Source organism: Muntiacus reevesi, chromosome 1, assembly GCF_963930625.1.
Source record: "Muntiacus reevesi chromosome 1, mMunRee1.1, whole genome shotgun sequence".
NCBI classification, from domain to species: Eukaryota; Metazoa; Chordata; class Mammalia; order Artiodactyla; family Cervidae; genus Muntiacus; species Muntiacus reevesi.
Window position 1 is genome coordinate 235725687 of NC_089249.1, and position 24499 is coordinate 235750185.

General features: G+C 40.3%; 1 protein-coding gene across 3 annotated transcripts in view; it reads right to left on the reverse strand.

Annotated features, from left to right (window-relative positions):
• The window catches only part of PPP2R2B (protein phosphatase 2 regulatory subunit Bbeta), a 477255-nt gene that overhangs the window by 277046 nt on the left and 175710 nt on the right, over positions 1-24499 (reverse strand). Inside the window, exon 3 of one of the 3 annotated variants that reach the window (XM_065935674.1) lies at positions 7364-7448. The exons of the other annotated variants lie outside the window; for them this stretch is intronic. Coding sequence (XP_065791746.1) covers positions 7364-7400 — 37 coding nt within the window. The 5' untranslated portion in view covers positions 7401-7448. The remainder of the gene's footprint in view (positions 1-7363; positions 7449-24499) is intronic. 3 annotated transcript variants of the gene reach the window in all.

Genomic DNA, 24499 nt, shown 5'->3' on the forward strand with positions numbered 1-24499 from the left:
ATTATGTAGATTCTGTGTCAGTTTCATATGACAGAATCACTTGCCTCTGTAAATCTATTCCAGATCGTTTCCATTCTGTCCCTTACACTGAAGCCAGAATAATCTTTTTGATAAACAAATTTGGTCACAGCTCCCCATCTTCCCTACATTTTAACATCCTGCTTGACTCCTGGGATAAAAAGCGATAAAGGCCTCATATGCCCTCAAGGTTCTGCAAGATCAGGCTTCCGTCCAATGCCCACCTTGCCACAGGGGTCCCCTTTAACTTCTCTGAACGCACATTCTTTTTGCTGCTACTACTGCACATCTTAATACATCTTTGCCTCTGCTCCTCAACACAGCTAACTCCTGCTAAGGCTTCAGGATGTAGCCCATTCACCTCTTCACCTGAGATGCCTGCCCTGTCCAGGTCACTCTCATAGCACCACAAACTCTTCTTCTGCAGTGCTCGTCACAGCTGTACATTTGTCTTTTAGTCTGTGGTTAACGTATTTCATCAGATGGCCTGTTACTCCACATTCCTGGCACCTAACCCCATGCCAGGCATACAATAAGTGCCTCCCAAAATATCTACTGAAGAAATTAAGGAGAAAATGACCACACAATCCACCTACCTATTGCCAAGACTTTCCTGAACATTAAAGCTCCTCTTTGGATTCTGAAAGATATGTCATTTCACATTAGAAATGTGGTTGGTCACCCTTGTGATAAGTGTAAGAAATGTCACTGCTAGGCCACAGATATAGGAAATTCCTTTTATCAAATGTGTCATTAGCACACTGAAATAGGTGTTATGTGGAAGTGAACATAAAGGGGACGGGAAAAATAATCTTATGCCAAAGAGGTCAGCTATGGCATCCTAATGCTTTACTAGTACTAATTGTTAAGATCATTGTTATCAAGTAATTTTGCTTTATTTCACAAAATCACAAATGCTACTACTAACTTTCAAGCTCTCATCATTGTGCCTGGATTTTATTCAACCAATATTTACTGAGCATACTCATTGTATGTCAGGCACTGTTTTAGATTCTAGGATAAATGCTGAGCAAGAGACACAAGTTCTCACCTTTGAGGGGAGGAGAAGCCAAAACACACTGATAGTCCTTTCAGATGAGTAAACTGCAAGGGAGTGTGTGTGTGATTAGTTTAATGAGGAAAGAAGTCATGTACTATGGCCCAATGCTGACAGCAGCACTTTACAACAGCCAGGACATGGAAGCAACCTAAATGTCCATCAACAGAGGAGTGGAAAAAAGAAGATGTGGTACATATATACAATGGACTATTACTCAGCCATGTAAAGGAGTGAGATTGGATCATTTGTAGAGACATGGATGGACCTAGAGTGTCATACTCAGTGAAGTAAGTCACGAACGGAAAAACAAATAACGTATATTAGTGGATATATGTGGAATCTAGAAAATGGTATAGATGGTCCTTTTTGCAAGGCAGAAAGTGAGACATAGAGAACAAATGTATGGGTACAAAGGGAAAAGGGCAGGTGGGATGAACTGGGACATTGGCATTTACCACATACACTATTGATACCATGTATAAAATCGAAAACTAATGAGAACATATTGTATAGCACGGGGAACTCTACTGAAGGCACAGCGGTGACCTGAGTAGGAAGAAAATCCAAAAGGAAGGGGCTACAGGTATCTGTCTGACTGATTCATTTTGCTGTATGGTAGAAACTAACACAACATCGTAAAGCAACTATACTCCAAGAAAAATTAACTTAATAAGAAGTCACGTGCTATGGGAGTGCGATCATTCCCACTTTCTCAGCATGCTCTCAAGTGATCCAGTGCCTCAACAGAATAACCTGCAATGTGTGGTTGCATGTCAAGTGGAACACAGTGTTTTCACTTGATTAAGGATGAAAGGATTTTACAATTTATTGTCATGGTTTCCCATAAGGATTTATATGTATTTACTTCATTGGGTTAAATAAAAGACTAGGGAAGATACCAGGTCTATCTTTTCTAAGGAGTCATTCTAAACCCTCAAAACCTCTAGTGCCAATTTTGATGTACCCCCAAAAGATTAAAGTGCCTTGTTCTCAAAGATGCCTATCTCAACAGAGCATCTGTTTCATACTAAGAGAGTTTTCATTGAGTGGTTTTGGTGATAAGCACTGCAAGGAGTAGTTACTGTCACAGAAAGTTTTAAAGACACCTACAGAGAGATTGTAAATTTTGCAAAGGTTGAGACAAGACTCTCTTGAAAATCATTACAAACCTTAAGGCTTAAGGCAGTGTTTGGAACATAACTGGCTCTCAATATTTATGCGTTACATGTTTGAACAAGTACTACTTTGAGGAAATCAGCTAGTAGAAGCTTGGGACCAGAGCAGAGCAAAAAAGAGAAAAATTACTACTGCAGGGGCTTGTTTAGCAAGAGGAAAAGTCACAGAGAGAGGGCACCAGAAGAGTACCCTCTTCATCCCGTTTGACAAAGATAGTAGACCTAAGAGGGGCTGGAGCGGGGAGAATCTCAGTGACAGACAGTGGCACCCCGAGGTCTCACAGCTCCAGACTATTCTCCTGTCCACTGTCTCCAATGGAGAAGAACAATCAGCAGATTGATAAATTCTTCCATTTATACCCCTGAACAAAATAAACTAATCGCATCTTTGTCTTTAACCTAACAAATCATAGCTTGATTACAGGTCATTAGTGACCATTAATACATGAAACTGTTTGCATTTCACTAGTATATCTGAATTATAGCCGTGCCTTTCACATTAGCTCAATCAAGCTTCCAAAAGGAACCCCACCCCCACCACTACTGGGGCCTCAAGCAGGACTTAAACTAATAATTAGCCTCTGGAATTCAACTATGATGCAGAAGAATTCATTATTTTTGTTCACTGCAGATCTCCCTAGTGTAGATTACAACCAGTCATTCCCTTTAGAGTGGCGGCATGCTCTCTGTGCCCAAAGAGCCTACAACTGCCTCTCTCTGAACTTTCTCAATTATCCCCAATGGTGGCTGATGCACTGGCCAGCAACAGGGGCCTGTTTGTCTGTCACTAGTGCAGACAGTCCTAAGTTCACAACAACACAATGGCTGATGAGAGTGCAGACAAAACTGTCGGACACTGAAGTGACAGGAAGAGAGTCTATCTGGCAAAAAGTAGAGGCAAGGTTGAGAACATATATATATATATATATATATATATATATATATATATATGTATATGAGAATATGTGTGTATATATATATGTTTATACACACATATTCTCATATATATATGTGGGTTTCCCTGGTGGCTTGGCTGGTAAAGAATCTGTCTACAATGTGGGAGACCTGGGTTCGATCCCTGGGTTGTGAAGATCCCCTGGAGAAGGGAAAGGCTACCCATCCCAATATTCTAGTATTCTGGTCTGGAGAATTCCATGGATTGTGTAGTCCATGGGGTCACAAAGAGTCAGACATGACCAAGTGACTTTAAATATATATATGTGTGTGTGTGTGTGTGTGTGTGTGTGTGTATGTCAACCAGGTAGTCCAGAGATTTTTTTTTTAGAATGCATCTGGGGCTCTGAATCATCCCTGTGAGAAGCCAAGACCTTGAAAAGAACTGGAGAACTGCCAAGCCTCCATTTCACTTTGTGCCAAGCAGTCAGAGAGGCACATTAGTGATTAACAGAAATTAACGATCTCAGAAATGTTTGAGGACTTTCTAACATAACAATTGCCATCTGGGAGTAAATCCATGGTCCAGCTCATCTAATGTTTGGTTGCTTCAAAAAAAATATCCCCTAGGGAATGCCACTTTTGACTACTAATGTGCTGAATCCATGGAATTAAAAGGGGTTGCTAACAAGACAAGTAACAGAAGCCCACGTATGGCTAAAGCCATTTTTACTTTTTATTATAGGTTAGCTACCAAGCTCAGGACTCACGTTCAGCTCAACATGTACAATGACAGCACAGAGTTCCATGCTGTTAAAAATCTCTCTCAAATAAACTGCCCCACTCAGTTCTATATCATCCCTGTGAAAAAGTTAGGTTATGAACAACAGAGTAATATTAGAAAATGCAGACTCTAGAGTCAACTTCTGTTTTCAAATCTTGGTTTTTCCACTTACTAGCAGGATGACCTTCAGCAAGTCACATAGCCTTTCTAAACTTCACTTTTCTCATCTGTAAAACAGAGATAGTAAGGATGCCTACCAGAAAAGCTGAACACTGAAAAATTGATGCTTTTGAACTATGGTGTTGGAGAAGACTCTTGAGAGTCCCTTGGACTGCGAGGAGATCCAACCAGTCCATCCTGAAGGAGATCAGTCCTGGGTGTTCATTGGAAGGACTAAAGCTGAAACTCCAATACTTTGGCCACCTGATGCGAAGAGTTGACTCATTGGAAAAGACCCTGATGCTGGGAGGGATTGGGGGCAGGAGGAGAAGGGGACGACAGAGGATGAGATGGCTGGATGGCATCACCGACTCGATGGGCATGAGTTTGAGTAAACTTCGGGAGTTGGTGATGGACAGGGAGGCCTGGTGTGCTGCGATTCATGGGGTCGCAAAGAGTCGGACACGACTGAGCAACTGAACTGAACTGAACTGACCTCATCTAGAGATTACAAAACTCAAGCTGGTAACTAATGTATAGAAATTCTTTAGTATGCTTAAACATGGCACCTAATAAGTGCTCATGAAATGTGAATGGCTATTGTTTAGCTCCTTTTTCCTCCCCCTACCAATCAGGGCCACCGTCTTTGCCAGAACCATTATCACTACCACCTAACCCCTCCCCACCCCCTCTCCCCCACAGGAAAATAAGGAAGCTAAATCTCTAAGATGGACATTTTCCTGAAGGCAACAAACCACTAAGTCAGGTAGGACTAACTCATGTATCTTCTGACCCATACCATCATCCCCACCTGGAGCGCTTCATCCCTCTTCCCTGCACCTTCCTCCTCCTCATCCATCAGGTCCCAGTTTAGCCATCTCCTTCTTCAAGAGCCCCCCTCCATCATTTCACAGTGCCTCGTCTTCCCCCCATCACAGAACTTCTCAGACTACATAATAACTGCCTGTTGTCCTATCTATGTCCCCCATGAGGACATGAGTTCCTTTAACAGAAGAGTCTAGGTGTATCTACTATACTTCTGCATCCCCAGTACAAAGCACAACACACAGTAAATGCTGAGTAAAGGAAGGGATGAATGGCAGACTCCCTTCATGCCGATCTGCTGCTACATCTTAAAGTCTTATTTCTCTTTGGAGCACAATTTAGGCAATCAAAGATTGCAATACATGACTTCATGCCCTATACTGCTATTACTTAATTTTAACCTGTCATTGAAAACTCAAGGCAATCGTAACCAAATTCTAACAGAGTCCATTTCTGAAGAAAGTAGCTTAACTTGTGAAAATAATGCCTTGCATGGCACTTATGTTACGATAATACACACATACACATTCATTTCATACCCTATACTTATTTAATTTGGCTGGTGGCTCAGATGGTAAAGCATTTGCCTACAATGTGCAAGACCTGTGTTCAATCCCTAGGATGGGTAGATCTTCTGGAGAAGGAAATGGCAACCCATTCCAGTATTCTTGCCTGGAAAATCCCATGGATGGAGGAGCCTGGTAGGCTATAGTCAGTCTGTGGGGTCGCAAACAGTTGAACATGACTGAGCGACTTCACTTTCACTATGCTTATTCATGAACCTTAACCCCTTAGCATTTTGAAAGGGCACAGTCTTCTTACTTTGAAAGTGCTTTTCAGCAACATGTGGACTTGATGAGATATGGTGAAAAGCCAGCATCGCTATTTTCCCTCCTAACAAGCACTTAATCTTTTCACTCTGAACCACAGCTTTCTCACTTGCAGCTTTAGTGCTCTTGGAAATTTTGGTCTAACATGATACAGACCCAAAAACATGACCAAACAACCAAATACTTCAGTCCTTCCCTCTCCCTCCCTCTCATAGGAGGTAAAGAAGGCATAAAAGTTGGAAGCTTCGGGGAAATCTATTCAAAGTTCATCTAATCTTATATCATTAAAGTACTATTACTGAGGAAAAACCAAATAAAACTCAGCCCTCCCTCCAATCAATACTGTATTAGAATGCACTGAAAAAGTGATTTGGTTGGTAGGAATGATAAAAATGTGCACTGAAATTACAATGAAATATGGCCCCTATATACTGAAATATACCTGTTATTAAAGTAAGTCAGACAGAAAAGTGTTAAGCTTTTCTAGAGCAATGGAACAGCTGAACTCTACCTTATATCACAAATACCCCCAAGGTATTATTTAAAAACAAACCCTGCTCTCTTATTGTCTTAAGAAGACACATTAAGGAATATAACTTGTATGGAGCTTATATCAATGTATAAAGCTAAGGTTATATAATTTCCTTGGGACACCAATGCCTGACACATCCTTATTTATAGACTGGAGAATATGCATAAACATATATACATACACAAAAATATACAATTTGCTTTCTTCTCCTGCTAAGTCATTGACCACCTTTTCTGTTTCATTTCCCTATAACAAATATTTATTTGAAAACTCTTCTTTCCCCATTCTTTTTCTCAAAAGGGACTCTTCTGTCTTACTCTTCACTTTGTCTCAGAGTTCTTATCTACCTCTGTTACAAACTCCACTTCAAGGGAAAATCTCTGATGATTCTTTTTTCCTTAAGTAAAAATACATAGTTCTTTTGTACTAAATTTTATTTTCCAGGGCTCCCAAAATGCAGCCACATGTCAAGCTAAAGGGTCTCCCTGAACAGTTTCAAGAAACAAATAAAAACAAGCCAGCAAAATTCCTCATGCTATGTCCTCCAAATCAGGTGGGACTATTTAGGAGTTATAATAAAAGGGATTCCAAATATTTAATACAGGTTGGAAGATACTGTCTTTCCCACATAGTGATTTCTAGATCTGCTTTCTAACTGAAAATTACCCATTTAATAAGATGCTTCATTCTTCATCATACACAAAATAAGCAGCTCACATTGTCTTTCTTTGCCTGCAGACCCCAGCTCTTTTCTTCGTCTGGTTCACTAGCCTACCAGCCTACTCGACATACATCTCTAGTGTCTCTAAAGCAGGGTCTATTCTTATCTTACCTAATCCCTTTCTGGTCATTTCTTGGCTAATTATTATTTGTCTTTGCCAGATACTAACACATCTCATCAAAACACATTCTTAGTTCTATTATAAAACAGTAAGTTCAATGATGCTTCCTATCTACACTTTGCTTTCGAAATGTGAATTAATGGATTTGGGTCCCACAGCACAACTTTTAAACAATGGGAACTGTTTGACACTTCCATACTGCTGTTTTATTAAGAATAGTAGGTATAAATAATAATACTAATACCTTTGTTTCCATAGGTGATTTCATCTGGATAATTCATGCTTCATTATTGTGCCACTATTCTGTGTCTTGGGTTCTCCCTTGGGTCCTGTGACAAACATGGGGTTCAGATCCAGACTCCAGGAGGCAGTGAAGCGACAACGTTTGTTAACATAGACAGCTGCATTACAGACTCCCCAGGTCCCCCCTGCTAGTGTCTTTCTGTGAGGTTGCTCCTGGGCGGTCAAAATCCAGGCTATTGAGGGGACACCACCAACACTACAAAACCTCTCTGGGCTTCGGCCTCCCTAACAGGAAGTGCGCTGCCTTTGGGTTTTGGGAAGGAGTGGTTCTCAAAACGTTGACCACCAGCAACAGCACCTCCTGGGAAATCCTTAGAAAGCAAATGTTTAGGCCCCATCCCAGACCTATTACACTAGAAACTCGGGGGCGGAGTCCAGCAATTAGTGTTTAAGCAACACGTCAAGTGATGCTACTAACATGAGTAGAAAACAACAGTCATGTGGCATCTAGGGAGTTTTGAGGAAGTCTGTGGTTAGGAGAGCTATCTTCACATAGTTAAAGAGGGATCATGTGCCCAGGACTAAGCTTTTGAGGTAAGGTTTCATATTGTAGGGCTAGGAGCAATGGTAAAAAAGAGAGAACACTCTGACACACAGAATAACTTGTAAGCAATTGGATGCATTCACAAACAGAAGTCATCTCACTGATAAGAAGAGGCTCCCTTTCTCTTGAAGTGTTCAGAGGTATAAGATTGTACTCTAGCAGAATCTATGAATCAGGCAAAAATAAGAAGTACTAAAAATAAAGAAGCAAGATTTTTAAAAAAATAACAAAGTTAAGTCTTAATAGAAAACTTCAAGATGCCACTAATATAGATAGAGGTTTATAATTAATCTATTATTAATTTTTTAGTACCTCAAAGCTATTACCTTTAAAAACTATCCTATTGATGGTGTCTAGAGTAGATAATGGATTTTCATTTCTTAATATTTTATCTCATATTTAGAAGAGATGAGCAGCTGGCTAAGTCTCTCATAAGATTCCACTTATTATTTTATGAGTTTATATTTATTATTTAAAAGAGACCAATCACCACTAGCCAGAACTGATACTAGATCAAAGGTTAAGGTTGGATTATTAACCTGTTTCTGTTTTGTAATCAAAACAACCATCATTTGACAGCAATGATTTTGCTTTAGGACGGTTAGGTAACTGAAGTAATACTAGTGAAAAGACAACCTAACATGATTTCATCTTTATTACATGCTACATATTTGGCACTGTCCTGAGCACATTATATATACTGTAATACATACTTAATACTCATAGCAACCTTAAGAAGTTAAGCATTGTTAGTCTCATTCTGAAGAGACAGCTGGGCTGAGAGGGGTTCAATAACTTGCCCAAGGTCATAGAACTAGTGAGGGATGGAGTCAAGAGACAAACTCAGTGTTTTTCAGAGTCAGGGCTCTTAATCCTGTGAGTATACTTTTTAGTATAATTCTGAACTATAGGGACTTGGAGGGCAGAAAGAATGTTTGGCCCAGAGCAAGTAACACTTAGGATCATTTAAGGCTTCTAGAAATACTAAAGACAACCAAGCAACCATTTAATGAATCTTCAATCTAGGTCCGGTACTGAGCTAACCATTCCACAAATACTATCTCACTTGAGCCTTACAACAGCCTTAGAAGGTGGTTCCTCTTATTGTCATGATTGCGTTGTTGTTCAGTCGCCAAGTCATGTTCGACTCTTTGCAACCCCGTGGATGGCAGCACCCCAGGCTCCCCTGTCCCTCACCATCTCGTGGAGCTTGCCCATGTTCATGTCGTGATTTTACATATGGGTACTTATACTTAGAGGACTTAACTATTGAGCCCAGCTTCTTAATAAAGAATACACTGCTCACATAGTTAAATGTAAAGGAAGCAAAATAGGTCCTTAGCATGTAAAGACCACTCAGTCAATCTAACTTCCCTGTCCTTGGATTATGTTTCCAGGGGATAAGGATGGGGTCAGTAGTGATGAATTCATTGTCTTTCTTACCTATTTTCTTACTTGTCCCATATGGCAGCTATTTGTGAGTTAGATATCTGAGTGTTGTATTCAGTCTTAAAATAGAACGAAGTCCACCGACTGCTCCACATCTTTATAATCACCAAGCTCTACCTCTTTGAGGCTCGCACCACTGGCCAGGAGTGTGGCTGAAACCTGCCCATGTGCAACAGCAACAATAAATAACCTGAGGAATGAGAAATCCCACAACCGAGACCAACAATCAAAGGGTAACATGCCACATTGCTCTACCCAGACAACGTCATGCTAAGGATGGAGGTGGCTAATTAATGTCTTGCAAAATGAACACCTTTTACCCAAATTGCAAGATTCCATCTACTTAACAGTTCAATGAAACTTGATTTATTTAAGTATTCTAATCTCATGGGAAAGAGCTCTGTTTTCGGAATCAGAATCTCTGGACCTCAGTCAGGTCTTCACTACAAACCAGCCACGTGATCATGGACAAGTTGATGAACTCCACTGGGTCTGTTTTCTCACTGAGAAGATGAAACAAACAAAACCTGCTCTCCAAATTTGTGCCTCATAGGTAAGAGTTGAGAAAATACTCTGCAGAAATATAAAATCCCATCAGAAATATAAGAGGGGGTTATTATTTCAGTAACTCCTTCCTTGCCTAAAATTTGGCCACTGACATAACAACCTGGTTAGCCAAGTTGGTTTACTGAAAGACTAATTTGAAAGGTAAGAGGAAAGGAGACTGTTTAAAACTGATAATTAGTCTTGGTACACCAAGAACATCCAAGCAACTATCTGCCCAGTTGTTTTGATGGTTAAAAGGGACTCATTTCCAATGGCCTCACTTCTCTATAAGCTTGGAAATTCCCTTGGCATTCAGAGAATGCTCCTATGAAACAGACTGAGAAACCCTTCTGTGCAAGCAAAAAGGATTATCAGCAAGTCATTATGTCACTAAATAGGACAGAAATACTCTTGGTAGTTCCACAAGTGGGGCTGAATATATTGTGCCAAACCTGCTATTCAGGTTTCAAGGTACCAAGATATTCACCTTTGCTGTCTACATAAAAAAGTAAAAATTAGCCTATGTGTGGATTGGGTGGGACAGCTGTGACAAGAGACAGGGAAAAGGGCATTTTTTATGTAGAGAGAAAAAGAGAAATTTCATCTGGAGTTAAACCTGGAGAGATGAAAAAAATTTAGTATTTAGTACTATTGATTGCTTTTACATCTTATTGAGAGGGTTCAACTAAGGGATTCAAGAACAAAGAGATAAAAATGAAGGAAATTGTCTTTGGTGACTTCGCATTCACCTTGGGCTATGGCTTCCCCTCAAGTTATCTGATAGATTAAGATGGCTTTATGATGTGACACCATCATCCTGCTTTTCCTATTATAGCGCTTTTCTTAAAATATTTTGTGATTAACACAAAGAAGTCTACATTTTCCCTGGGCCTATATTTGGAAGGTAAATTCTTTTTTTTTTTTTCAAGTCACTGGTTGTTAAGCAATAAAGCTGATGGCTTGATCAGTTGCTCAAACTCTGGCTTATAACATCTTACCAAAGTTTACGCTCAATATACAAAAAATAGAGGTTATGGAGGTTGCTTAGATCATGGTCAATAACTGGGAAGGAAACCCAGGCTTCTCAGACATAAGACATGCCAAACTTCTCAAAGTCAAGGCCATCTCATCTTCCTGTTTCTGCCTCTCTGATAAAGCAAACTTTTGCTGTCACTAATAGCCACTCTGCAATACACTACCCTTGACCAGCTGCCCCCAGGTGCCCCCATTGCCAGTGGGCCTGGTTGTCATGAAACTACTGATTAAACATTTTAAGACTGGCTTAGGCAAAACATGCCAGAAATTCCTTCAGGGTAATTAAAACTACGTTCTGTGTCAATAAACACAGACGGTGAGATCCTTTATGTACAGAGGGGCTGGCTTCAACCCACAGGATTTAGGACATTTTTTCTTCGATGAGTTTTCCATCATTGCAATTGATTTTCACTGACTCCTCCAAGACCCTTCTCCAGTCCCCTTATGAAATGATAGGTTGAGCTCACAAGTATCATCTTAGCCTTACTGTTTAAGCCAAGACACAAGACCAAAGGAGCTCTAAACCTAAGAATCAAGCTCATTGTCAAAGCCCTTTCACTTGAACCTACAGGTAAGAGAACTTTAATGGAATTCTTGTTACAGAATTTGACAGTGTCCACTTTTTACTACTCTTCAAACAGATTTTCATTTGAAGAGTTACTAATGGAACTTCCAAGAAAAAAGGAAGAACTTGGGTGAATATCTAGTACATTGATAGCCAGAGACTGATTACTCGCACATAACAGACACTCCATGAATTATTTTTCACCACAATGACAGCTTTATAATTTTCAGTGCATGTAGGTATTGAAAACTGTCATACTTTAGAAACGATAAGTAGTAAAAACAAAAGTTCCATTAGCCAGAGATAACCATCATTGGTATTTTGATAACTATTCTGTTCACTGAACTCTCACAGTTCATACAGAAATTTATGTGGGAGGAATTACACTATATATACTTGTCTTATCACCAATTTGGTGAACTTTTTTTTTTTTTTTGGTGAACTTTTTAAAATTGTCTTTTTTCTTGCTCACTTCTCCCCTCCTCCTCATAACCAATATTAATAACCCTTTATATACATTTTCATTTGGATGCTATCATATGCCAACTCATATGGTATGAATGACATTTCAGACACTCAATCAATACTTGCTGAATGGTTAAAGAGTAAAATGAACAAACACATTAACAAATGAATGGATGAACGAATAAATAATGAGCCATGCTCTTAATGAGCTGGTACATTTCCAAGTGACTGCAGAAACATACAGCACAACTTTTGACATCAGCCCTATTATCTAAACCCTAGAAGAAGTAGGAGAAACTGGCTTCAACATGTTAACAGGGAGTCCCAAGTTCAAACTCCCACATAAAGATTATGTTACTGGCTGCTGTCCTAACTATGGAAACATAATCAATTTATTCTCCAACTCAGATCCAGGTTAAAAGCCAGGTACTAAACACCTGTACACCAAGCACTACAATGTCCTCTGTAACATAAACTAGAGGAGTAAAGATGTGATAACTGTGTTCTCAGAATTTCTTTTCAGTTGGGAAGACAAAATTCAGGTCTGCCTCTTTCTGACAGGCTGTCTGGACTTGGACCTCAGTTTTCTCACTTATGAAATGGGGATAAGACTATACCTCTAAGACTGTTGTTATGATTAAGTCATTCAAATAATTCAGGGGAAATGTCATTAGAAAATGTGGGTTGGAGGCAGGTCACATAGGTCCTGGGAAAGTGACTTAGAGGAACAGGGAAGTAGGAATGGCTGGGGTGGTTGAGGACCCCACACAAGCCAGCCTGTGTGGCTTGAAGATCCGTTAGGAGAAACTCAGGTAAACAAAGGGACAGGCAGGAAACAGACTTATAAGCACAGGAGAAAATGGTGAGCAGACTAATCTTCTTAAAGGGCCAAACAAAAGGAGGAAGATGTGTTTTGCCTTTTCATCATGTGCCAATGTCTAGATCAAGGCCATCCACATGAGCGACTCAAAGGCAACCTGCTTGTCAAGTAACTGGAAAAAGAAAAAAACAAACAAAAAAAAAACCTGGCCTGGGCAATGGGCTCAAATCCAAGTTTCTTAGACTTATAGGAAAAATTCTGATCGGAAAATTTCCATCTCAAATTGTGCTGAGGAAACTTAGGGACTGAGTAAGCACGTTGGCAGCAGAAGCCCAGTTTGATAATCAGACTCCTCTTGCATTTTTCACTACAGTGCACAGAGTTCTGCAGGTCCTGGGGAGACCTTAATAAGGTTTTGATCTCTGACCCTGCAACAGGTCAGGGAACCTATAAGGAAATACACTTTGTACCCAAATGGAACTGGGCCCAAAACTTTCCTCTTATATCCTATGAAGTGACTAGAGGGTTCTAACTTCTAAGCATAGTATGTTAGTTTCACCCAGGCTAATCTGACAGATCTGGAATGGGATCAGATATTAATCATTGCAAGAGACATCAGCTGGAGGCACTGAACAATATTTCCTGTTAAGCTCAGGCTCCCAGGGCAGTTCTTCTCCCCTATATCATATCTTTTTCTTTTAAACTAGCACCATTGATGAATTCCTGGAAGCTTGTCCCCACGCATTTGCATGGCCCCAATCAGTACTCTGACTTCATCCTACCTGTGTTGGCTTCACAGCCAGCAGAGAAAAGAAATGAAAGGTAGATTTTAACATTACCATCTCAAATCATCATTGAAACTTAATGCTTCTAGAAACTGTTTTAATACTTTTAGTGGGAAGCCGCTGGATTGCCTCCTAACCACACACATCTTTACCCATTCAACTCACCTACTAACCACACAAATCTTTATCCATTCAACTGTCCATCTGTTCATTCATCCATCCTTCCACCCAGTCAGCCAGCCAGCCAGCCATGTATCTTTTAAAGTTTATTTATTGGACATTTAGGTTACAAACTGTGTCTCATTTTTTAATACTTCATAAAATTGTAAATAAAAAGTGAAAGAACTTAGTATTCTTACAGCAATACCTCCAGATAGTTCAAAGGGAGAAAAGTGCCACAAATATTCAAGGGAAAAAGAACTAAGACTTCAGACTGACTCCCAACTCTAATCCCCAAAGGCTCGTGAAATACAGAAAGCCCATACAGGGCTGACTCTGGAACAGCATATAGTTTGAAGTAGACAGGTCCACTTAAACATGGGTATTTTTTAAATAGTAAAATACTTGAGTACCACACAGTCTGGCTGACTGAATCTGGATGCAGACGAACTAGGAGTATGGAGGGATGACTATAAATTATACCTAATTAACTTTTGCATTGTTCAAGGGTTGTTAGAGGGGCCAAAATCACTCGCTAAAAATGCCATCCTGGTGGTAATTTATATGATTTTTACTTTTCATTTCCATAAAATCATTTTCCCAATTTTGGCAGGAAAATTAAGAGATGTCTGGAAATCTTGAGCCAATAATAGAGTCTAGTTTTCTCAGATTTATCGGGGTTCAAATTACATTTGACCACATGTAGTATTAACAAGAAAAAGTTAACATAGCTTTCAGAAATATCAGATTTGAACCTCACAAGAGGTTAGTTCATTAAACAGCCATATTGGTTGTCAAGGTGGGTCAATCACTCTTGGAAACTACCTGCTCACCAGTTTGAGGAAAATTAACATTTCTGGGTCACCAGGTTCCATATACTTATCTACAATCAATGCCCTGGAACTGGGAAAGTCATTTGATTTAATACAGGTGGGCAACTAAATCCCAGAGGACAAGCCACTCACCCATGTGTTTAATACCAGAAGCTGAGCACTGAGCTTGCTTTCCCACTAGGAAGGGAAAAAGCACCGGGGCTTTGGGGGAGGATAAGGGCAGCAGGTTCAAATTAAAGCTCCACAATTATGTCTTTATGACTTCTTCTCCTGATTTTCATCCCATATATGTTCTCTAGGATGAACCTGAACACTTTGAAAATGTATGACAAGGTAAAGCAGAGGGAAATGACAGGCTAGAAAAAGTGGGAAAGAGCCAAAACAATTACAAAGGTGCTCCTTGGTACAGTTTTCTAAGAAAGCAATTGATTTATATGATCTAGAAACTTAATTGTTTGTACCATTTAACCCAGCAATCTTGATGCAGACATTTGTCCTAAGACACTAACCAGAGCAATGATTTAGATTCATCCAATTATTTATCACACAAATATTACATCAAAATACTGGAAATCATCTAAACATCCAGCATTGGGTAATTGGCAAAATTATAGTTTAACTATGGGATATTACAGAAGAATGCTCACAGTATTGTGTGTGGGACCAAAACAAACAAAACAAAAACAGATATGATACATTTTTCATATAGTTCCTTTATTTATCCATCCATCTCTCTCTCTCCTCTCTCACACACACACAGCCTGGAAGAAAATACATCAAAAAATATTTATAATGATTATGTTTGGGGCTAGAGGTAAATTCGACTTTCTTTTCTTCCACTTTTCTTTATAGTCCCAGTTTCCATCAGTGAGCACATATTTTGTTCTCTCACAGCCTCTATTCTTTTCCTACAAAGCATTTAACAAGATTTATATTCATGTTCTTCCGTTTGTGTATAATGTGTATCCTCCCAATAGAACACAAGTTCAATGAGAACAGAGTCTGCATCAGGTTTTTGTTCTTTAATTACATACCTGGATTTTTTCTTTTCTTAGCATGGTGCTTTGTATATAACAAGCATGTTTAAAGTGGCCACTGAGTGAGCAGTTACCGGGACACTACCTGGAAGACACGTGGGATGTACGCGGGTTCTAACCGACACCAGACAGTCTGCGGTGTCTATAGTCTCCAGCTCCTTTGCTCAGGAACATAACATTTTCCTTGCTTGCTTTTGCCTCCTAGGAACGCACTCCACTCTCCATTAGGAATGCCTCTGCCACTGTTCACCTGTCGGCATCCCACCAAGACCCCACCCTCCCCACCGAACCATTCCTGTCCAGGTCAGCATCCGGCAGTACTTGCTGTAGTCACTCGCTTTGGAAGATCAACATTCTTTAAAATTTCATTGGGTTCCAAACCGCTTTTTGAACAGGAGTCAGCAAACTACAGTCTATGGGCCACTACGTGATTTTATAAACAGAATGCTAGAATGCAGTCATGCCCACATGCTAAAGTGACAGATTTGAGTAGACTATATGGTCAGGAAAGACTAAAATACTTACTATCTGGCCCTTTACAGGACAAGCTACTGACCCTATTCTCAAGCATCTACATATTTGTGTAAAATGGAGATAATCCCAGACTTGTATCCTATTAGGTGACTCTTAAGGAAACATGGGATCCAAAGTACATGTCCAACAGCTTTGCGAAAAAGAAATTATTATAACAGAACTAAATTTGTCCTTAAGAACTTATATTTTTGGGTCAGACATATGTGCATTGAAAGCCCCGAGGCTGCTAATTAACGCTAGGCAGCTTACACAACTTCTCTAAGTTTTATCATATATTCCCTCATTTGCCTAATAAACATGTAATGAGTGCTATTTGCCAGATGCTGGACCAGGAGATGGATAATAGACAGTGGTGAATAAGACCTAAAAGTCTCACCTAATTCAGCCTTAATTGAACTAACCTCAATATAGCTGAGGGTTGTTGTGAGGATTAAATGGTACACACCCCCACACCCATTATCCTATGTATACACACTAATGTAGTACACAATATATACATATACACATAATATGTAGTTCATCATATACAGTATAAACAGAGTTTTTAAAGCAATTCCTAGTACACTGAGCACTCAGCATACAATGGCTCTTCCTCCTTATCATAATTACAACAGAAGCTCTTTTAATAGATCTCTAAGAAGATGACTCATCAGATGAAAAAAGGCTTTCAATTCCCTCTGTAAAATGTGTCTCCAGCATGTTCTACATTCACAGCTAATTTATTAGGCTCATCTCTGGTCCACTGGCTCACTTCCACTTCCTTTGTTTGAGCTGCATGTCTACTGAAAGTCAGTTGTGTTGGTTCCCAAATCCCTTGATGTCAGTTGTACTGGTTATTTAACTGAATATCATGGACAGTGATGACTGTCTGACATGAAAACTAAGTTGAATGCTTTCAAAAGATCATCAAGAACTGTCAATTAAATGTGGGAAACATAAAATATGGGGGACATTCATGAAAACCTAGAAGGATCTGTACTTCAGATTGCTTCTCAGCGGTCTATACGCTCACTCAATCTCAAGGAAACCAAACTCAGACGTGGTCTTTGTCATTTTGGGTGTGGTCTGTGCCAGAAGAATGTGTGCCCCAGTCAGCAGTCCCACCCATACTAAAAGACTAAGCCTTGATTCTTCAAGAAGCTTGTCATCAGAATTAGGCAATGCTGCTTAAAATAGGTGTATCAGGAAATATACATGATATTTAGTAATATCTATAAGGGAAATAATATGAAAAAGAATATATACTGGAATCACTTTACAACTGAAGCTAACACAACATCAGCTAAACTTCAAATAAATAAGTAAATATAACAGGTGTATCATTTTTATGATTCTCTGCCTTAACTTTTCCAATTTACCATCAATACTGGTTCCAAATGCACGGAGTGAGAGGGATTCTTTTGTATGTATTCTGTGCTCACGTATAAACAATAACATGTTAGGGACTTCCCTGGTGGCTCTGGCAGTAAAGAATCTACCTGCCAATGCAGGAGACACAGGTTCGATCCCTGATCTGGGAGGATCCCACACACCCCAGAGTAACTAAGCCCACATGTGCCACAACTACTGAGCCTGTGCTCTAGAGCCCGGGAACTGTAACTAGTGAGCCCTCGTGTTACAACTACCTAAGACTGTGTGCCCTAAAGCCTGTGCTCCACAACAAGAGAAGCCCACACACCAGTAACTAGAGAGTATCCTCCACTCACCCAACAAGAGAAATCCTGAGCAGCAATTAAGACCCAGCACAACCAAAACTAGATAAATAAATAAAATGTTTTAAAATATATCATGCTAACAGGGGGCATGTTGCCTCAGCCTGTGCCATATTTTACAGGCAAGAAAAGACTCAGAGAGATGGAGGGTCTGTTCCAAAGCCTCAGAACTGATGTTGTTGGAGGGGGGTCTAGAGCCAGGCAGGCTCTGATTCCATTGTCTCAAAAGAGGCAAATGTAGCACAGATTTGCCCAGTCTGGGTATTTCTATGATTAAGTACCTTTTGAGAAGGACAGAGCATCGTCTGCTCAAATGGATGGAGAGGTGCTTGAGAGCAAGAATTTCTATTTCACCATACCCCCCATCACTACCACCATAGCAGCTGGCAAGAAATGCAGTAAAAAATTTTGATGAATTTTCTTTCTTACTTTGTAACAGTAGAAGAAACTGGGGCTTCCTGGTCTCTGAGAGAACCAAGTTTGCTTGGGATTTACAACCTCCTCCATGGAGCACACAATAATAGCAAGGGAGACAGTCTACTGTGCCTGTCAGCTCATGTCACTGAGAGCTCAGCCTCACCAACTGGCACTTGCTCTTGCCTGTCGGTGCGGCGAGATGAGCAGTGCCCTGCTCACCAGATGGTTATTTGTTCCACCAGCCACCTTTGCTGCATCTCTGATTCACTCCAGCCCAGGACGGTCTCCAGCATTCGTGCTGCAAGGCAGCTCCTGCCAATAACTTTGCCAAATGGCTCCTCTCAAAGTCATGGGCCGCCCAGACAGGCTGGCTCCTCCATCTGCAGCAGCTTTTGGCAAAGAGATGCTTCTCATTCTGTCTCCACTCTTGGCTGCACCAGAGCCTTCTTGCCAGGAGGATGGTCTGACCCATCAGTATATACATTTTAAGCCTACGTCTGTGTCTCCCAGCCTCACCCCTAAGCACAAAGTCATAACACACACAACAGAGACAGGTGATCACAAATACAGGCATAGGGCACCACAGAAACTCAGAGCCAGAAAAACCCACAGAGAGCTCCCCTCCCCTCCTCCATCTTCAACCTCGTTTTAGTAGATTAGGAAATGAAAGCCGAGAGAATAAAAGTAACTAATTATGGTGGCAGGACTGAGAACAACATGCAGGTCTTCTCATGGGCATTCCAAACTACTGCTTAACAATAAAGACTGCATTGCTTTATTTTTCCTCTGTTCATTTTCAAATTCTTGATAAAAATTAGACCCGTTGTATTTGTAGTGATTCAAAAGAGAATTTCTTTAGAATAATGAATTATTTTTTTCCTGTATCAATATCATGCCTTTTTTCCAAAACAGGTGTGTTCATGTACTACACTGACAGACCTAGAAGTGACTTCTGTTCTGCCACCCACTCTTGGGTGACCTTGGACAAGTAATCTCACTTTGTTTCAACTTTCCACTTAAAGGGGTATAAGGACAGTATCAACGAGGAAGATACTTTAAATCGCAAGTTTATTTGTGGCACAAAGCAGGCCCTCCATGACTGCTAGTCATCAACATTATCTTATATGAACATTCAAATCCACAGTGATTTTAGAATACACATACATAGGAATGCCAGATATTTCTTATATTAAGAAGTTCAAGTTTCTGAGGTTAAATGATTTATCCAAGGTCACTTAGAGAATAAATGAAGGGCCAGAGATTCCTTCTTGCTATTTTGCTAAGAAATGAGAACCAGTATCTTGGCTTTGAAAGATAAAATCACGAAGGAGAACGTCAACAAGAACATATATACATACACACACACATATATATATGAATAATCACTGCAGCATCTTATGTAATAGAAAAAACTGGAAACAATTTTCCATCTGGCCACAAGGGACTTACTAAATAAACTATGGTACAGTCATACCACGGTGCACTAGGCAGCCATTAAAAAGAGCAAGGCAGATGTAGGTGTCCAGAAAGGTCTTTCGGATACATCACTGAATGGGAAAAAAAACAAAGCGTAAATAAAACGAACAGTATGTATTCAGTTACATGAAAAAACAGTCTCTCCCTCAATGTGTATCTGCACCTGGATATTTAAATGTATGAAAATGTATACAAAGTTGGCTATGAGGAAGCTCAGCAACTGTTGACAACGGTAACTCTGGACATGGAAGTGGGTGGGTGTGGGGATGGATGGTGATTCATGCTTTGTTTTTATCGACTTCCATAATGCTTGAATCTTTTCAAGTAAGAAGGCATTTCTGCATTATCTGCTTTATAAATAAAGACATCAAGGCAGAGAGGAACATGAACGACAACAGTACGTCTGTCCTGAACCAACGGTCCTCCTAACTTGGGTGTCCTTGGCCCCAACTTGACTTCTGCAAAGTTACATGAGCGATGCTGTTCTCCTCAAGTTTCTTGTTCAGCTCTTCTCCTCTTTGGTAAAATACTTCCTGGTGATATTTTGTACTTAGGGATCCAGGTTTTTCCTTTCAGATCACCTGGGAGCACTCAGCATCTTGCGACAATATCCCCCATTAGAGCCGTTTACAGCTTTTCCATACTCAGCACCCTTGTGCATCTGTTGAGGGTCACAGAGCTACGTCCCCAGCATTAAGTGGAGGAGGTGACCTGCCATTCTGTGACTACTTCAGGTTCATTACTTAATGGATTCACAGCAGTGAAATCAGCTATGCATGATGGAGGAGGCTGTCAGTAACCCGGTGTCAAGTACACCTAGAATGCATGGCCTCATAGGTATGGTACTCTTCGGCACACTCCTTTTGGCAGACCTCATCTTTCTCATGTTAAAATCCTGCCTGCAGAGGCCCCTCCAGACCCTGGGACTCCATGCATCTTCTCGCCCCTTCACTTCTTTACATTTGCTGGAATCAATCAGGCCTCTCTCCTCTACAGCATAGAAATGACAGTCTGACTTACCCCTCTACATGCCCATCCTTTTCCATTACCCACAACGATCCTTTCTCCAAAGAAACCATTAAAACTAATTAGTTGTCCATGGATTTCACACATTCACATCCTATCATCACCACTCCCCACTATTTCCATAGTGAACTTGCAGCATAAGAATTCAAGGGTTCCTGGATTATTTACGACAAAACTCCTAGTGGTCTTGTAAAAGAATCTGTGCTTCCAGTGGGATGGTTATGTCAGGACTGGTTTGTCAGGTCAGAGCTGATTTTTAGCTTTATTCCAAAGTTCTATTGGAAAGGCAACAGAAGGAAACTGGATGGTAGAAATGAAGTCTGGTGAAAGCAAATTCATCTTTTTAATGTGAGATGTGTAGAGAACCGCTGGAGAGTTACTCTGGCCAACATGAGTCCTTAGACACCCCCATACTTCACTTCAGTACAAAAGGACATTAGCCATCATACAGCTGGCTCTGGTCCACTCCTTTCACTCCAGGCAATTACATGAGTTGCCACTAGCTCTGGAGAAGAGACAACTGAATGGTTCAGTGGGAACTTCACTGTGAGTGTCCCGGGTAGAGGGACATGGAGAGAGCTAGAAAAAGCCAGCTAAATTTCATATTTTGATTGCTCAATTTCATATTTTCTTTCTTTTCTTATTATACACACATGTGAGTGTGCTCAGTTGTGTCTGACTCTTTGTGATGCCAAAGACTGTAGCCCACCAGGCTCCTCAGTCCATGGGATCTTCCAGGCAAGAATACTGGAGTGGGTTGCCATTTCCTTCTCCAGGGGATCTTCCTGACCCAGGGTCGGACCCACATCTCCTGCCTACATTGGCAGGGTGATTCTTTATCACTGTGTCACCTGGGAAGCCCTTATTATAGATAGAGGAAAATAAATCTACAGGAGTAAGTTAACTAAGGATTCTGGCATCAGCTAGGGGAATTCAGCTCCCTCCCTGTGGGAGAAAGAGGAAGGCCCAGACACATGCACTGCCTTAATGGGAAGAGAGGGACCAGGTGAACTATAGCGCTGAATGGCCACCACGGGAATGTATGCAGAGTGCTGGACACAGCCAGCATTTCCCCCTAAATTCCAAACAAGACACAGCAGGGATGGGCAAAGAACTCTTGCCTAGATTCAGGCAGTCACTGATTCCAATCTGGTTCTGCCACTTACAAGTATGCAACCTTATACATAAGTTTCTTTGCTTCTCCAAACCTTGCAATTTCTTATTCTGAAAAATGCATCTAATGCAAGTATTCTCTCAGAGTTGCTGAAGGTGATGAAGTGAGTAAACACACGAGAAACATCTAGGAAAATGACTGGAATACAGACAGAACTCAAGAAACCTTCGTTCTCTTCCCTCACCTAACCTAAGCAACTAAACTGGACCCTTAGCATCTTCATAAATGCAAATGATAGAATTTAGGAGTGTCAGTCTACAGCTGTGCTCTTTTCATTGAGCATTACCAGTATTTTGACAGGACTGGCCTAATATTATTCACCCCAGGTTTATTGGTATGTTTCTGACCAGCCCTCATAAAGGGCTTGGGATAGCCCCTGGAGACCTGAATGCTAATAATGAATACTTGCTAGTGATTTTCAATGCAGTTTGGTTATTTCGTTTAGTAGCGGAACATTTCCTATCCCCGGAAAGGTCATTTATAATACTGTAAGGCAGCGTCTTCTCACCTTCCATTTCAGATTTTTCTGAGAATAGCAGAGAATTCAAACATTCATCCATATGCATTGGAAATACTATTCTGATCTTGGATTTGCATAAAAATACCAAAGCGACTTAAGGAACTATTAATACAAGGCAGCCCTCCATCATGACACCACCTCTTTTTACTTTTCTGATGCCTTTTCATTAGCTTCTTATGAAAAGTCATTTTCACATTTCTTCCTAGTTTTATTCATTATAGCTTCCCTCTTTTCTTGAGGGTGCGTGGGATAGATGGGGAGAGAGGAGGAAGCAGGGGCCTTTACTTTCTTACTTTGATTCTTGTGCCCCTAAAAAGCTGTAACATTTCACAGATCACACAGATCTCACATTTGGAGACCCTCTGAACTCAGCTCACCCAAGATTGGTCTTTTCATATTCTACCACATTTCTGAGAAATGGCCATACAGTGCTATTTGAATAATTTAAGTGTGTGGTTAATTATGCTTATACCAAGGTAATCTGTTCTATTACAATTTCTTTATATGGACCCAAGATCAGTTTCCTTGAAATTTTTCACCCATAGGGCTCAACCTGCCCTGGAGGGCTCTTCTCCTAGGCATCTGAACTGTTCACATACTTTTAAGTGCCTTTAATATACCCATGATGCCCCAAATTATGTATCTAGTCTAGATCTTTCTTCTGAACTTCAGAACCAGATATCCAAAGCTTACTTGAGAGTTTCACCATGAGGCTAGATGACTCACACACCTCATCAATTTCCAAAGTCTTTTTTCCAGTTTCAGTGAACAGTCCCATCATGCATCTATCCTCATGGCAAGTCTTCCTTGATGCCATCTCCATCATTACTCCATCTCCACTTAGTCTATCACACCAAGTCAGCCTGATCCATTCTTTTCCTACAATGTATCTCAAATCTACAGAATTATCTCCATCTCTACTTGTGCCACCATCCTACAGAACAGCTACGGCCGGCCTCCTACTTATCTCCCTGCTTTCTCTCCTGTTCACTTCCTAGCAAGCCCTCTGGCCCCAACCTACACAGCAGCAAGCCTGAGCTTTGAAAAAACTAACCTGATCATATTTCCCCCCATCAAAATCCTTTAATGGTTTTCGATCCATCATTGGATAAGGTCCAAACTCCTTATGGTCAACAAGGTTCAACGTGACCTAATCCCTAAATACCTCTCCAGTTTCTTTTCTGTAACATTATGAACATTTTTGAACAGATAGCAAAGTTGAAAAAAAATTACAGTGGATATCCACTGACTAATCACCTGGATTCTACCATTAACATTTCAAATTTGTTCTATCATCTGCTTGTCTATTTATCCATTCCTCTATCCTAATACTAATCTTTCTTGGTTTGGTCCATTCCAAAGTAAACTACAGGCTTCAGTCTCATTGTCACCCCTCTTTCTCTTGTTCCCTACACTCAGCCCTAGGCATTTTCTCATTCCTTGAATCTGTTAGACTATTTTATATCTCTGCACTTTGGACCTACTGTCCCTTCTACTTGAAATGTCTTCAGCTCCTGTTCATTCCTGATTTATCCCTTGGTTTTCAGCTTACATTTTGTCTGCGGCAGTCTCTGAGCCTCAATCTAAATTAGATTTACCTTTCTGCTTTACAAATCATCTCAAGGCTTTTCCTGTGCTTTTCCTGAATATCACTTATCACATTTGGAAGCTACATAATTCTTTGGAAAATTATTTGTTTAATGTCTACCTCTTCCACCAGATTTCAAACTCCATGAGAACAGACACAACGTACTGGAGTGTGCAGGATCACTTCTGCAGAAAGTCAATTAATAGTTGTTGAAGGAATTAAAGTCAGAAAGCATCAACAGTTACATGATAATAATGATATATTAATATAATAACTATACATAGACTAAGTGAATTTGCTCTTCTTTTAAAAATATGTACAAACAGTATGGGTTTTTAAAGGCCTCTAAGGGGAAACGGAACTTGCTGCCAGAATATAACCAGCAAGTTATT